The 17,475-nt window shown below is 45.7% G+C and overlaps 1 protein-coding gene across 1 annotated transcript in view; it reads left to right on the forward strand.

Annotated features, from left to right (window-relative positions):
- Window positions 1-560: 560 nt before the first annotated feature.
- The window catches only part of SLC60A1 (solute carrier family 60 member 1), a 67,537-nt gene continuing 50,622 nt past the window's right edge, over window positions 561-17,475 (forward strand). Inside the window, exon 1 of the mRNA XM_084853281.1 lies at window positions 561-1,132. Within this exon, the coding sequence (XP_084709407.1) occupies window positions 900-1,132 (233 nt within the window). The 5' untranslated portion in view covers window positions 561-899. The remainder of the gene's footprint in view (window positions 1,133-17,475) is intronic.

Genomic DNA, 17,475 nt, shown 5'->3' on the forward strand with positions numbered 1-17,475 from the left:
CCGGTTCCTGAATCGGAGCCGCGCCAGGCAGAGATGTGACGCGCAGCAGAGGGAATTCTGGCGAAAGGCGAGCGCGTCGAGAATGCGGCGGCGGCGGCGGCGGCCCCTTCCCAGCTCGGCCATCAACCCCCCGCGGCTCGTGCGCGCCAGGGCGAGCGCAGACCCGAGCTGGCTGGTCGTCGCCTGCAGGCAGCAGCCCCGCGCCCCCTCCCCGGCTGGCCCCCGAGCCGGCGAACGCGGGCGGCCGCTGCTGGCGCTGGCGCGCGGCTCCCCGGGCCGAAGGGGCGGAGCCAGTCCCAGCCCCGCGCTGCCGCCCAGCCCGCTCCCCGTGCGCGCTACGCGTCCGCCGCCTCCTGCTGCTGCTCCGAGAGCCCGGGGTGGGGCGGCGGGGAAACCTGGGCGGGGCGGCTCCCTTGCCCGCGGCGAGGGGGGCGGCGAGGGCAGGACGCGGGACGGGAGAGGGAGCGCCGGGGGCCACGCGGCTGCGGGGGAGGCGGCGGAGCCTTGCATGTGACCGTGGGCGGGAGGTAGACCCGGGAGCGCACGGGGCGGGGAGGCTCGGGGAGGCTCCGGCTTGCAGGTGTTTTCGAGCGGGACTCCGGCTCGCTCTCCGAGGGGCAGAGACAGAACGCGCTGGCTCCGGCGAGGCCAGGGGAAGCGGGGATCTGGCCCGCCGCCGCCGCCGCCTCCCGGAGCGTGGACCCGGACTGCACGTCTCCCGGGCAGCGGCGGCCGCAGCAGGAGGCGCGGGTTGGCGCGGATCCGGGCGAACGAGAGGCTCGGAGCCGGAGCGCGCGAGACTAGGGGGCGCCACTCGCCGGCCGCTCTTCCGCCCGCCCGCACCCGCTGGGGCTGGCTCGGGGTCGGCGGCGGCCGCGTCTTCCTCGCGGGAGCCGAGGATGTTGTGGTGGGATGCGAGGGTGACGACGCTCTTCAAGCGGAACCTCCAGCCCACGCTGACCTACTGGAGCGTCTTCTTCAGCTTCGGCCTGTGCATCGCCTTCTTGGGGCCCACCCTGCTGGACCTGCGCTGCCAGACCCAGAGCTCGCTCTCGCAGATCACCTGGGTCTTCTTCTCGCAACAGTTCTGCCTGCTGATCGGCAGCTGCCTGGGAGGCATTTTCAAGAGAACGTAAGGACGCCCCTCTGCCCACCCCACCCCCGTTCGGTGCGTTTTGCTCGCCGCCGCCTGCCCCCTCTTTCCTTCTGGAGCCAGGATGCTGCCGAGAGAAAGCCCGCCGGCTCGCCTTTTCTTCTCCTCATCTCGGCGCCCGTTTCAGCCTCCGAGGAGGCTGCTTTGCTGGCAGCCTGCCGGTGGGGCATGTGCCAGGCTTTTCCTTAGAAATCATTGCCTGGCTTAGATTATTTGCCCCACGCCTGCTTGTCCCCCTCGCCATCCTCTACGATGCTCCATCCCATGAACCTGGCACAGACCGGTGTGCTGCAGTTTCTAGCCTCCTAACCTAGGGCTCCTGTGCAAGTTAGGTGCATCTATCTAAGCCCGTTGAAATCCATGCCCAGGTCCTCCTAGAATCGGGCTGCACAGCTGTAGCCCGATGCACTCTTGGGAGGAAGTCCCATTGAACTTGGCGGGGTTTATTTCTGAATCCGTATGCATAGGAGCAGGCTGTGAATCTAGCAAGCGGAAGTATCGAGGGAAAATATGTTCTTTTAAAATGACCCAATACCCCATTAGCCCTGGCACTCATAGGCATAAAGAGCATCGCTAGAAATTAAACACTTTGGCTTGGACTGTGATAAATCTCCAGGGAAAAGGAGCTCTTCTGTCGTTAGGCAGCCAACAAGAGTAGCGTTGTGTGTTGTTGCTGTTGAGACACGGTGCATGGATGATAAAATCAAATGGACACCCTTGCTCAGTCTTGGGGAGAGGGAGTTATGGAACTGCCTTCCCCAACTTTGCACCCTCCAGAGGTGATTGACTACAACTCCCATCATTCCCAGCCAGCAAGGCCAGTTATCGGGGTGATGAGAGTTGTAACGTGAACAGGGAACCAGGTTGGGGAAGGCTGTCAGGTGGAGTATAAGAAGGTGGATCATCCCTGAAATTCTGTAGGGTTCTAGCCATTTAAGGGCTTCCTTGGCCAATTCCGCCGGTTCCATGAGTTTTACTCAATTCCATGACACTTCTAGCCTCCTGTGCTGGCATGGTGGCCAATTTTTATTTTATTTTTTTACCACCCTGTTCCTGTGTCTTTTAAGAGCAGCCAGACATACCAAAATCTAGCATCTAAATGGAAATACTTTTATTTGTTTAAATTATAGGCTACAACAAAGCAAAAATTAAACATGACTGCAATACAGTTATGGAGGAAATAAAAATTCAGTTATCTTAAAAACAACCACATAAAGTACCCCCCCAAAAGACTTTCTCATGCTTGGAGCTGTGAATGCAGAGGAGGTCTCCTTTTTCCATTATGTTGACCTTGCTACTGACTTGCAAACTTCAGTTTCTTACAGATTAGGCCAATGGCCCTTACGAAAGAGCAAGCTGTCCCAAGTATTTGGTTCTTAATTCTCTATACAGCGGGCACTGGAATATGGAACGTGGCCAGTCTTCAACAATCACCTCCCTGCAAATACAAGGTCTCAGATTGTGAGGAGGTTTACTGTATCTGCTGTCCTGGGGCCGCACTTTGCATCTGCCGAATTTGCACTAGGCTTAGAGCTTTCCTGACTGGATGTTTAGCAAGAACAGACAGACAGCTTTCATATCCCAAAACATGAAGTTTGATCTTATGATTCCATGAGGCAGCTGTCACCATACTTTTGACATCTCAGAGAGTGTGTGTGTGTAAATGGATATTTCTCCCTGTTCTTAACAGAACTTTCAGTACTGTTAAATCATTGACAAAAAAATATTAATAGATGGAACGAAGAGACTGAACTAAACATAAGCTGTTCTGAAACAAAGAAATCCCCTTTAAAGAATGAAGCTTGCAGTGCTCTTTAAGATAGCATTTGGGAAACCTGATGTCTTCCCTAGCTAATATCTGTATCCAGTTGTTAAATATATGATGAATGTGGTCACCCTGTTCCAGAGGCAATGCTCCAGTTCCAGATTATGTAAGACAGCCTTCCCCAACCTGTTTCGTTTCAGTCATTTTTAGACTACAACTCCCAGCATCCCATGCTGGCTGGGGCTGATGAGAGTTGATGTCCAAAATGTCTGCAGGGCATCAGGTTGGGGAAGGCTGATTTAAGAGGTGCTATGGATGTACTTTGCGGAGTTCCTACTATTGATTAAAGGGGATTGTTTTTTGAGTCGTTTCCAGGTTTGATGACCAATAATGCCACTAGATTTCAGCTACTTATAATATTTGTGGGAGTCATTTGGTAGCTGAGATTTTAAGAGCAGGTAATACAATCTACCAACTCTCAATAAACAGGTCAGTTTTTTCCTGGCATAACAGCATTGTTGGGCTGTTGAAGGTACAGGAGCAGAAACAGTAAAAGCAAAAGGCTATTGTTGGTAGCAACATCATGATTAAACTGTTGGAACTCTTTGTTTCATTCTAACCATCTCCCCAAACTCACAATATTTTATGAGTGTGTTTGTGTGTTTCCCACTCCTGTGATTAATCTCTATTTTACATTTGGCATAATATTCTTCTCCCCCCTCCCTGCTTCCTTTCCTTTTTCCTTTCCCAGTTGGTCTCTAAGCCCATCACCCACTTGCATCTGAAAAACCTCTCTCCCACCATCCCTGTTGCCTTATTTCTTCCTGGCTTTCTTTTTGCCTGTGTTTATCTCTCCTCTTGAATTATTTAAGGGCATATCTTCACAAGTATTCTAGGGGCTCATCTGAATAAGATCAAAGTAATCTGGGTGCTTTTGGATCGACCCAAAAATGCTTTGGACAGGTTTGACAAAGAAGTCATGCAAAATGAACCTTATATAACTTGCAGAGCACTTAGTCACTTGAGTGACTCCACGGAAATCATCGAGGCTGCAGAGCTTTTCCTCTGTGGGACCCTGGCTGTGTTGTAGAGCCCATGCAGGCAGACTCTTGGATCTGTTCATATGATGTCGGCATGGTTATCTGAGGTGTCTTCCTGCATGGAGTCAGCCGCAGAATTTGGGACACTGAGGCATATGGCATGATCCTGCAAAGATTTAAGGTGGGGAGCAAATAGAACACAGCAGTCGCTAATGTACATCAAGATGGAAACATCAGGCTGCAGAACTCCTGCTGGGGATTTCTCAATATGTTTTTGTAACCCAAGGGGTCTGTTGTAAAGGACCTGTTTTAATAACCTTGGTGTCAAAACGCAAGCTGTCCTCTCATTCTGTCCTCTCATTCTCCAGAAAGTTGGCAAGCAGCTTCCAGAGTCAAACATGCACTTAAACGTTGATGTAGGGTAAAGCAGGCACAGTAAATATTCCATTTTCATACAGAGCTCCTGGAAGGAACAGTGTTATCCTTTACAAGCCATCAATGAGGAATTAGTCTCTTTCATGTAGAGATCAGTTTAAAACAATCACATGTTGAGTGGTGACTCTCCACCCCCCACCTTCTAATGGCTTTAGTTGCTGTTGGTTTTGCTAGGATTATAAATTTGAGTGTTTTAAGAACCAGAGCAGCCTCCTCCAACTTGCTGTCCTCCAAATGTGTTGGACTACAACTCCTATCATCCCATTAATGATGGGAGTTGTAGTTCAACACTTCTGGAGGGCACCAGGTGTATAGTTTACTGGGTCTGCCAACTGATAAAGGTTTTCTACTTCCTTAACCATCTAGCTTTAAATATTACCTTAAGTCATGGGATATTTATATAATATTTAATTGTCTCATTGCCAACATATGCTTTGGAGAATCATCTTAAAACACTCTGCTTGAATCAAGGCAAATCCATAGAGCAGTCACAACAGTGTTGTAAGCAGAAAGCACACCTCCATAGGGAACAGCTCTGGTTAAAATTAATTATGCTAATTATTATTTTCAGCCCTGCAATTATGGATTGGGTTATACAGTCAGCGATGATGGGTTACTAGCCCTTTTATTTTCTGTTGTTCACATAGCAAGGTAAATGAGAAGTACAACCCCACTTGAACTCTTGATAGCGATTATGCCCGTGCTTACTCTGTCCTGTATTACACCTGGTGTAAACTTGATAGTGTGACCCAGCCATGTTTTATAGTGTCTTCTGGCAGGCATTGAGTTCATGCATGATGCACTTGGAAAGGGTCTTGGATTAATTGAGCCTCACTCAATTAAGAGAGTGGGCTGTTCTTGAGATGGCTTGGTCATTTTGACAGGGATATGGAATAGTGATTTCTCACCCATACCCCAGACTAAGGCCAATGTATGTTAGTGAGGTATGGTACAAGAACCTTGCTGTCCAGCAAGCGTCATTCCTCCAAGAGCTCTCCATAACAGTGAACCTATTCAATGGGTACTTTAAAGAGGAATAAAGTCAAAGGCAGGTCAAGTAATTGCAAAATCTAGAACTCTATGAGATCACTGCATGGCATATATTTGTCTTTGGTCTCTGGGTTTCTCTAAGCATGAAGTTTAAAGTAGTTCTTTGGTCACTGTGCTTCTCTCAGTAAGGCAGCCAATGGAAAAGAGTTAATTGACAAACTCTCAGAGTGCAGGAAGCTGTTGTTCAGAGTTGCATCTTTATCAACTACTTGTAGTGAAGTTGACTTCATAGGCAACATTTCACCTAAACAGAATGCATTTCCACATAGGAAGTAATTCACCTGTGTGTGGCTTGGCACATATAACAATTATATGGGTTTGTTGTGATGTATAGACATACTGTGACACAAGTTCTAAACATATGTATTCCATGTAGACATGCAGTAAAATATGTGTGTGTGTACGATCTACACAGGATTTGTGCGCTTTTTCCAGATGGGAATACTTTCTGTGTATAAACAATGTACCGTATGAAGTAGCACTCAGTGGGCAAACAGGTATGTCATGGTCCTGCACTGTTGGCCAAGCAAAAATGTCATATTCACTGCTGTTCCTACTGAGATGAGGACATCATTGGCCAATAGAATCATAGGGCTAGAAGGGGCCTACAGGACCATCGAGTCCAACCCCCTGCACAGTGCAGGAAGCCTGATTCCCAGACGGTCTCCCATCCAAGCTGACCCTGCTTAGCTTCTGAGATCAGTATTTTAAAGCTGTAGTGTAGTTCGTTGGCTCTTCAGTTCTAATCTTCTGGCCGTGTTCATTACTTCCTGTTCTATCATGTGTTTCCTGGATTTGAGGCGAAATTCTGTGCTATCTTCACAGTAGAGCAGATTAGAGTGAATAATTTAGACCAGGGGTAGGCAGCCTGATGCTCGCCAGATGTTTTGGACTACAGCCCCCATCAGCCTCAGCAAGCATGGCCAATGGTCCAGGGATTATGGGAGTTATAGTCCAAATCATCTGGAGGACACTGGGTTGTCTATCTCTGATTTAGACGGATGCCACTGATCAATTTGTGTCTCATTTTCTGACTTTCTGGAGTTCATACATACATGTAGGACAGAAGATAATGAACTTCCTGCCATCCTACAAGATGGTTCTAGGTGGATTTTCTCTCTCCAGCCTATTTTAATATTGCCGCCTCTCAGCATGGGTAGAACACCATTTGGCCTATTTATTTAATAATTATGTTCCATTTGTCCATTATTTGTTTAAAGCAGCTTTACAACGTGCTTCAAATGCATAAATAATCTAATAACACTTAAAATCAGTAAGGTGTATCTCATTCGAATAAAACTTTTAAGCAGTCATTAAAATGTCCCTGAAATTATGCAGGATGGAAGAAAATCACAGAGGATACAGGGCTATACACTCTCATGTCCCCTCTGCTACATGATCCCACTGCAGTGGTCACACTTGTATCTACAGATACAAATTGTCTGTCTTCAGTATCTGAAAGAAGGCTAGGAGAGGTTCCTTTCTGAATCTTGGGAGAGCTGATGCATGGATGGACCAATGGCAACTTCCCATGTTCTCTGGTATATCATAGAGTTGGAGGGGACTCTGTAGACCATGTAGTCCAATCCTCTGCTTGATGCAGGAAATGAAGAGCTAGAGCATCCTCAACAGATGATTGTCCAGTCTCTGTTTAAAGGGCTTCAGTGAGTGAAGGAGAGCCCAGCACCCCTCTAGGTAATTGGTTCCATTGTAACTTAAGCCCATTAGATTTAGTCCTGTCCTTGGAGCGGAAGAGAACAAGTATTTGCCCGCTTCAGTGTGACAGCCCTGCAGGTATTCAAAGAGTGCGAACGTGTCCCCCTCAGTCTTCTCCAGGTGAAAATTCCTAATCCCTTCAGCCTTTTTTCATAGTATAACTGACTATTTCATTACTATCTTGTATATATATGTGGACAAACCCAGTCTGATCTTGATGGCCCTTTTAGATCCTAAGGCAGTATAAGTCTTTGTTATTACAGCCCCTTTCTTCACCTAATGTAAATGCAATGCTGGTGAGGGCTGAGGTCTATTGGTCCCTCTACCAAGCAGATTAATTTGCAAGTCCTGTAACCACTGAGTTTTTGCTAAAGTACACTCTGAACTGCTGTGCCTCAAAAATGATCAGTCCATCATGTAAATTACTGTGAATGAGTGTGCTCACACAGTTGGCTGTGGGGGGAAATTACCTTTTTGCTATATTTGGAGAAAGAATTGCAATTATTCCTTGCTGCGAATGCACTGCTGGAAGGCACATCTTTAAACTAACAGCTGCAGATCCCAAGTGCTCAGAAAGGATCAATGCAAAATCATGGAAATTCTGGCTTGCGATTCATGTGATGTTTTTGTTGTTCAGTCGTGTCCGACTCTTCGTGACCCCATGGACCATAGCACGCCAGGCCTTCCTGTCCTGCGCTCTCTCCCGGAGCGTGCTCAAGTTCATATTCATTGCATCCGTGATGCTATCTAGCCATCTCATCCTCTGCCGTCCCCTTCTCCTTTTGCCTTCAGTCTTTCCCAGCATCAGGGTCTTTTCCAGGGAGTTTTCTCTTCGCATTAGGTGGCCAAAATATTGGAGCTTCAGCTTCAGTATCTGTCCTTCCAATGAGCACTCAGGGTTGATTTCCTTTAGGATGGACTGATTTGACCTCCTTGCAGTCCAGGGGACTCGTAAGAGTCTTCTCCAGCACCACAGTTCGAAAGCATCAATTCTTCGGCGCTCAGCCTTCCTTATAGTCCAGCTCTCACAGCCATACATTACCACTGGGAAAACCATAGCTTTGATTAGACGGACCTTTGTCGGCAAGGTGATGTCTCTGCTTCTTACTATGCTGTCTAGGTTGGCCATAGCTTTCCTCCCAAGGAGCAAGCGTCTTTTAATTTCAGGGCTACAGTCACCGTCTGCGGTGATCTTGGAGCCCAAGAAAGTAAAATCTGTCACTGCTTCCATTTCTTCCCCTTCTATATGCCAGGAAGTGATGGGGCCAGATGCCATGATCTTAGTTTTTTTAATGTTGAGTTTCAAACCAGCTTTTGCACTCTCCTCTTTCACCCTCAACAAGAGGCTCTTTAGATCCTCTTCGCTTTCTGCCATTAGGGTGGTATCGTCTGCATATCGGAGGTTGTTGATAATTCTCCCAGCAATCTTAATTTCGACCTCTGATTCATCCAACCCGGCATTTCTCATGATGTACTCTGCATATAAGTTAAATAAGCAGGGTAACAATATGCAGCCTTGTCGTACTCCTTTCCCAATTTTGAACCAATCGGTTGTTCCATGTCTGGTTCTTACTGTTGCTTCTTGACCCTCGTACAGGTTTCTCAGGGGACAGGTAAGGTGGTCTGGTACTCCCATCACTTTAAGAATTTGCCACAGTTTGTTGTGATCCACACAATCAAAGGCTTTAGCGTAGTCAATGAAGCAGAAATAGACGTTTTTCTGGAATTCTCTTGCTTTCTCCATGATCCAGCGAAAGTTGGCGATTTGATCTCTAGTTCCTCTGCCTCTTCTAAACCCAGCTTGTACTTCCGGTAGTTCTCGGTTCGCATACTGCTGAAGCCTAGCTTGTAGGATTTTGAGCATCACCTTGCTGGCATGTGAAATGAGCGCAATTGTGCGGTAGTTTGAACACTCTTTGGCGTTGCCCTTCTTTGGAATTGGAATGTAAACTGACCTTTTCCAGTCTTGTGGCCACTGCTGAGTGTTCCAGATTTGTTGGCATATTGAATGCAGCACTTTAACAGCATCATCTTTTAGGATTTTAAATAGTTCGGCTGGAATACTGTCATCTCCGCTAGCTTTGTTGTTACTAATGCTTCCTAAGGCCCACTTGACTTCACTCTCTAGGATGTCCGGCTCAAGTTCAGTGACCGCACTATCATGGCTATCAGGGACATTCAGATCTTTCCTGTATAGTTATTCTGTGTATTCTTGCCACCTCTTCTTAATCTCATCTGCTTCTGTTAGGTCCCTGCCTTCTTTGTCCTTTATCATGCCCGTCTTTGCACAAAACGGTCTCTTGAGATCTCCGATTTTCTTGAAGAGATCTCTAGTCTTTCCCATTCTGTTGTTTTCCTCGATATCTTTGCATTGTTCATTTAAGAAGGCCTTCTTGTCTCTCCTTGCTATTCTCTGGAACTCTGCATTCAGTTGGGTATATCTTCCCCTTTCTCCCTTGCTTTTCGCTTCCCTTCTTTCCTCAGCTACTTGTAAAGCCTCATCAGACAGCCACTTTGCTTTCTTGCATTTCTTTTTCTTTGGGATGGATTTCGTTGCTGCCTCCTGAACAATGTTACGGACCTCTGTCCATAGTTCCTCAGGCACTCTGTCTATCAGGTCTAATCCCTGAAATCTATTCCTCACCTCCACTGTATATTCATCAGGGATATGATTTAGGTCATACCTGAACGGTTTAGTGGTTTTCCCGACGTTCTTCAATTTAAGCTGAAATTTTGCAAGAAGCAGCTCATGATCTGAGCCACAGTCAGCTCCAGGTCTTGTTTTTACAGACTGTATGGAGCTTCTCCATCTTTGGCTGCAAGGGACATAATCAATCTGATTTCGATATTGACCATCTGGTGATGTCCATGTGTAGAGTCGCCTCTTGTGCTGTTGGAAAAGAGTGTTTGCTATGATCAGCATGTTCTCTTGGCAAAACTCTATTAGCTTTTGTCCTGCTTCATTTTGTACACCAAGGCCATGCCTGCCTGTTATCCCGGTGATTTCTTGACTTCCTACTTTAGCATTCCAATCCCCTATGATGAAGAGGACATCTTTTTTTGGTTTTAGTTCTAGAAGGTGTTGTAGGTCTTCATAGAACCGATCAACCTCAGCTTCTTCGGCCTCAGTGGTTGGGGCATAGACTTGAATTACTGTGATGTTGAATGGTTTGCCTTGGATTCGTACTGAGATCATTCTATCATTTTTAAGATTGTACCCCAGTACTGCTTTTCCCACCCTTTTGTTGACTATGAGTGCTACTCCATTTCTTCTAAGGGATTCTTGCCCACAATAGTAGATATGATGGTCACCTGAATTAAATTCGCCCATGCCTGTCCATTTTAGTTCGCTGATTCCCAAGATGTCGATGTTCAATCTTGCCATCTCATGTTTGACCACCTCCAGCTTACCTTGATTCATTGATCTGACATTCCAGGTTCCTAAACAATATTGTTCTTTACAGCATCGGATTTTCTTTTCACCACCAGACACATCCACAGCTGAGTGTCCTTTCGGCTTTGGCCCAGCCGCTTCACTCTTTCTGGCGCTACTTGGAAATACCCTCTGCTCTTCCCCAGTAGCATATTGGACACCTTCCGACCTGAGGGGCTCATCTTCCGGTGTCATATCTTTTAGCCTTGAGATACGTTCCATGGGGTTTTCTTGGCAACAATACTGGAGTGGGTTGCCATTTCCTTCTCCAGTGGACCACATTTTGTCAGAACTCTCTGCCATGACCTGTCCGTCTTGGGTGGCCCTGCACGGCATAGCTTATGGCTTCACTGAGTTACGCAAGCCCCTTCGCCACAACAAGGCAGTGATCCATGAAGGGGATGTTTTAGATCATTATAAAAGGTTCCATTATTTTTATTGGCCTCTTTGTTTTCGACCCATCAGGAATTCAGCATTCAAACTTCTCTTGGAAGATGCAAGATCTTAAAGAATATGAGAGAATTTCATCTAAATCCCGTGAGACTCTAGAAGCTGAGCTGGGAGGGGGAAAAGAATTACCAAATGTGACAGCATCTTGTGTCTCATCATAAGCCTTGGCAATGTTCTTTTCATTTGCCTGTCTCACTCTGTGCCCTTCTTGTTGTCCCACTCAACAATACATTACTAAAAGCAATGCATCTCATGTTGGAAGGAACAGACTTCATTTAATAAGGGGAAGCCCACACAGGTCACTGGACTTTACCGCACCACATTTATGACTGAGTGTGTATTCATAGATTCAGATTGCATCATAGTGCAGGGCTTTTCACCTCTAGCTGAACAGATAATACATTTTCCTCCCAGATGTTAATAAGTGTTAAGGATGTTGCTTTCTGTACTGTCAGTTCTTAATGCCTCACTGAGATTATCAGGGATGTGTGTTGTGATCTGATATATATTTTTTAATCATATCGGAAAAGCCTGCATGATCTGCATCTTCTCTTTGGCTTCTGACCTTGTAAATGGCTCTGAGACTTACTGAGGGTTGGAGAAGCGTTAAAGAGCTCCATTTTGCAATATTCCCTCAGCCAGTTTTCCAAGAGAGCTTAACATACTGAGAGCCAGTGTGGTGTAGTGGCAAGGGTGTTGCTTTGGAGGAGGAGGTTTCTCCATTGACGGTACGATGGTTCTGCCAATCTTTAAAATGACCCCTTCTTTATAGTCAAGCTGTTCTGCTCATGTTTAAGAAACACACACACACATCTGATTTGGCTGTTAGTGCTCCTTAGCAGACACACTCCAGCCCCCTCCCCAGAAAAAAGTTGAAAATTCCCATTTTCGGCCTGGTGGGTGTAGCATTCCAAGCTGGCTTTTTAAACAGTGGAGAGCTTTAAAGGCCCATTTCAAGTGTGGTGTAGTGGTTACAGTGTGGGGCTGGGGAAACTCGGGTTCAAGTCCCTACTCAGCCACGAAGCTCACTGGGTGACTTTGGGCCAGTCACACACTCTCAGCCCAACCTACCTCACAGGGTTGTTTTTGTGAGGATAAAATGGAGAGGAGGAGGATAATGTAAGCCACCTTGGGTTCCTTGCAAGAGGAAAAAAGGCGGGATATAAATGCAATAAATAAATAAATATTAGTAGGGTAGTTTTCAAATGTGTCCTGAGCTGGGATCTGCAAGTGCTGAACTCTGTTTCTGTGCCTTGTAATTAGGTTCTTGGGCAAGTTCTTTTATTCTCACCAGTTTGCCTTCTAGAAACGAATATTTTGTGACTGGCTATACCAACCAGAGCCATGCCCACGACTTTTTCAAGATTCCAAATCTATCCACAAACCCAAAAAGGTTGGAGACCCCTCTCCTAGAGTTTCAATAAAGAAGTATTCCCTGTACAGTCCTAAAGAATGGCTGAATCAAGGAAAACTGGGAAAGGTGGATTTCAGAATGTGTTAACTTTTAAGTTGCACTTTTAAAAAGGCCCACAATTTGATTCACCAACCCTGCAATATTATAAAATGGGTAACTTCTGTGTTTATTAAATTAGAATTAATACTGCAGCTCCTATTTTTCCTAGTAGCAGTGAGTTTCATAATTTTATATTGATATCAAATTCCTCTTTGGAAGTTGCTAATTTTTTTGTCACAGTGATTTTCATGTAGCATGAGTTTCCGTAATTCAGCTTTTCTCAAGTTAAGTACAGACATTGACTCTGGAGATATCAAGACAACCTGTCCTCTGTGTGCATTGAAATCCTACTATAGCATGAATTCTGTCTGAAAACCACACTTTTGGCCATTATTTCCAAGATTTTTTTTCCTTCTCTGTGGGACAGTTTCAGATTTCTTCTTAAAGTTCTCTCTTAAAAAGGTAAAGGTGTCCCCAACCAGTAGTGTCTGACTCTAGAGTGTGGTGCTCATCCCCGTTTCTAAGCCGAAGAGCCAGCACTGTCCGAAGACACTTCCGTGGTCATGTGGCTGGCATGACTGAACACCGAGGTGCACGGAATGCTGTTACCTTTCCCGCCGAGGCGGTACCTATTTATCTACTTGCAATTTCTTGCTTTCAAACTGCTAGGTTGGCAGGAGCTGGGACTGAAGACGGGAGCTCACTCCGTCACGCAGCACTCGGGTCTCGAACTGCAGACCTGCCGACCTTCCAGTCTGCAGTTCAACGTCTTAACCACTAAGCTACCGCAGCCCCTAAGTTCTCTCTTAGGGTCAAACTAAATGTTATTTAAATAGCTTATTTACTTCAGTGTAATGGCATGTGGCCCCATTTTGGATCAGGCCCATGGTGCTCCAAGAGGGGCAGATTTAAGCTTTCCCCCTTCCATTTTCATCCCCAAATTCCGCCCCTGTGCACCGGGGCAGGGGAGAGTTAGAAAAGAAAAGAAATCTCCATTGATTCCAATGGAGACATTTTTCTTTATTTTTTTACCCCCACCCCCCGGCAGGCAGTGGTGGAATTTCAGGCTGAAAATGGCAGGGGGAAACATAAATCCCCTTTCCCAGTGCCATGGTCCCAATCCAAATCAGGGCAGCAGGCACTTATACTGAAGTAAAATAATTTGAAGGACGTTTAGGTAGAGTAGATACATTGGGCCTAACTACACCACGCAACATTTTCTCCTTTCTCCCTGGCAACCAGCTACACCCACTCCCATTCTATATCCCCTCCCTCCTGGCCAAAACAAACTGGGCACATGTGAAACAGGTCTTATGAGCTACCATAGGATAAAATGGGTCCCAGAATTTCATTTTTAATAAAAACTACAAACCCCTTCCTTGTAGTACTACTAACACAAAGCACATACTAGACCTTCCCCCAACCTGACACAACAAACAGTTTACCAAAAGACATAGTACAAATGGAGACATCAGCTGAGAAATTTAACCCCAGCAAAATCTATGGGAAAAAACCTGACAATATCAAACTGCTGAAGGTCACTCATCTATGTTCCCATAAATAAGCCATTTCTTATCCTTTTGGCAGGGGCTATCCTTAAACTGACCTCTCCTACACTGCCAAGTTTCAGATCAATCCTGTCAGCTGTTTTCTGAGTATAAGCTGTAAAACCTAACCCCCACCCCACCCCCATTTCTGGCTACAATAGCGGGATGTAGTTCGTCCAGCTCACCCTTAACAAAGGGCCAGCAGGGATAACAACAGACCACCTACTATGCATGGACAGCTGTGGTAAGACACATTTAGAAACCAGCAACAACAGACAAGCTCATTATAGAAGTTTGATCTTTGGAGGGTTTTTTTAAGTACCAACCTTTAAGGTGCTAAGTGTAACTGATATATTCTCTGATAGCCATTCTAAGGATTATTTGTTTTTAATACTGTTTTTACCTTTATCTTTAAACTTGTGTTATCTTTGGAAAATATAACAAGTCAATTGTTGTTATTGTTATTATATAATACACAGGCAGTATTTGTTTCACTGTTCCTCTGTGTCTGCCTTTGATCCTACCTGTGCTATTTTTTAAGTGCTTTTGCTCGCTTCAACCTTTTCCCACTTCACACATTAGGCTTTCATTAAAAATTGGCTCATTTTTCTCCCACTGATGGAGCCCCCGTTAGCACTAAGAGAGAGGCGGGGGGAGTGTTAAATACATGAAGGAAATACATGTCTTAGAGCTACTACAATTGTTTAGTTTTATATCTCTGTCTTTCCTGAATTTCAAAGCATATTTTTGTGCACATTTTTCCAATATGTTTCGATTTTGATCCATTTATGAAAGCTGTTCAGCTTTCCAAGAGGGCGCATCCAGAATGTCTGGACTTTGTTAAACAACAGCAGCAGCAGTAACGAGAACTTGCCAGCGTTTTAAGATCTTCTGGGGAGGCCCTTATCTTTGTACCACCAACATCCAAGGCATGTTTAGTGGGGACACGAGTGGGGGCCTTCTCGGTGGCCGCTCCCAGACTCTGCAACTCCCTGCTGAGGGAAGCTTGGTTGGCCCCCTCTTTGTTGTTTTCTGCTGACAGGACAAATTGTTGTTTTTCAGGCAGGCCTTTGGCATGTAATCTGGTCTTTTGCTGGAGAGGTTTTTTTAATTCGTTGGTGCTGCTGATTTCATTGTTGTGTTTTTAATTTTTGTTTTTATGTTATGTTTTACTTAAGAATTTGTTTTTAAACTGGATTTTGTTGTTAGCTGCCTCGATCACCATTCTTTGCCAGAAAGGCAGGATATAAATTAAAGAAAATCAAAGTAACAGCAAGAACAACAACATGGGAGTATTGGAATTGGCTTGTCAGTTAGGACAAAATTCCTTCAGGTCCATTGTTCTGTTTCTGAAAGGCCAGATGGGTGCTTCTGAGAAGTATATAAGCAGGGACATTGCTAGGAACTTTAAAAAAAATCCGGGGCCCAGGCCCATAGGACACAAATCTGCATACAAGTTGCATATTCTAATATGTATATATGCACATTTAGAAGGAATTACTAGGATTTATTTAAATTTCACACAAGGCAAAGCTGGCCAGTCTCATCCAAATCACCTCAAATAAAATAAATTCTTCAATTTGCACCCGACCTCAGCTCATCCCAAATCAGTAGTTCCTATTTAATTACAATTAATTTGCCATCTCTCACTGTCCTTTCGCCCACTTCTTTCCCACCACCCCACCACTTCTCTCTGTTTCCCTCTTAGTGGAAAATTGCCCCCACCTCATGCAGTTAAGCTGAGAAGAAAAGCTTCCATTAACACCAATGGAAGTGTGTCGTCCCCCCCCCGCGCTAAGCCTAATTGCCCTGGGGGTTAGGGGGTGTTCCTGAATGTGGGGAGGGAAGGGCTAACCCTCCCCAACTGCAAGCCTCCTTGAAAACCGCCCCAGGCATGACAATTTAGCTAAGAAAGAAATCTTCCATTGGCATCACTGGACACACACAGCTTGTAAAATAGATCCAGGCCCCTGGGAAATGGATTCGAAGCCAGGACCCAATCCTAGCGATGTTCTTGCAAGGAGGGCATGGACAAATGCAACAACAGCCCTCCCCTGTTCTTTGTCCCAAGCATCTGGTGTCCATAGGCACACTGCATGTGTGCCTATGGACACCAGATTAGCAGGCTCCAGTTAGTACTGGTGTTGAGAATTTGGGAAGCTTTACCACCTTTGAATGTATCCTCCTAGGGGGTTTCCTACGTAATGCTAAAAGCACCTTTGAACCCCTTTTGCACTCATTGTGTATATGTTAAAGTGGGGAACGAGCCTTTCTAAAAAACCAAATGGTCATTTATAATTGATGTAGGTTCTTTATATTTGCAGTTCAGACACAGGAAATGCAGCAAGTTCATTGTGGTGTGTGTAAGGAACTCTGTGGCCTTGCATTATTCCCTTTTCTACATGAGGATTTTAACTCGCCACTTTACTGGGGCTTCTGCTTCCAAATTCTTTATGGGATTAAGGTCAACTCCTTTACCTGTGTTTTTTTCCTGGAGGGTTTCTTTCTCTGCCTTTCTATACGTTCCATTACAGAACCAGTAGATGGCGCTGTGGTGTAACAGAATTGAACAAATACACCAGGGTTTCATGCCGCCATTTTCAAAAATACCAGACTTCTCTCATTAGGTAAAAAAAGAAGAAGCTATAATAGTTGCAAAGAACAGGAGAGGCCCTGGAGGATGACTATGTTGTATAAAACACCCGCACAGTACTGTGAGTGAGGAATCACAAGCGAACAATAAATACCTCATGTAGAAAGGCCCTTAGACTGGATTCCAACTTGCAGTGGGAAATGTAAGTGAGAAAACAGGCCCCTCTCAACCCAATGTAGTTTATTGTGGGGCAACACCATGCTATGCAAATTCCCATATGCAGTGGCCGCATGCAAAGAAGAGCAGGCTGTAACACTCGGCTACTGAGCAGCCACCAGGAAGAGGGGGGAATGCTGATTTGTATACCAGTGTATACAAATCAGTTTGACTAGAGCTAGACTCTGAGCACTGCTGCTCCACAGTGGTACCCCCAATTTCTGGCCTGCCCTCATCTGCCACTGCCACCCAATCACCAAGATGCAAATTCCCTCCTTGTTCTATTTTGGTGTTGTTCAGCAGCAGCGGCCAACTGGTACAGCTTTTAATACCACTGACTTCATGTTTGCAATGCGCAGATAGGAAAGTGCCTTTTACCAGCTGCCCTTTACAATTGGTCCTTCTACCCCAGTAGTGTCTACATTGATTGGCAGTGGCTCTTTCAGCCCTGTCTGGAGATGCCGGGGATCGAACCTAGGACCTTTGGCATTCAAACATGTGTTCTTTCCCTGAGCTATGTCCATTCTCCCTATGCTGCAGAGCAAATATGTGTTATACAGTATAGATTAGGTTTCTACATCAGGGCCCCCACACTTCTGGGTGCCCTCGGACATGGTGCTGATG

This window comes from Heloderma suspectum, chromosome 4 (genome assembly GCF_057233095.1).
Source record: "Heloderma suspectum isolate Gila_16-S chromosome 4, 16-S_ref, whole genome shotgun sequence".
Taxonomy (NCBI): domain Eukaryota; kingdom Metazoa; phylum Chordata; class Lepidosauria; order Squamata; family Helodermatidae; genus Heloderma; species Heloderma suspectum.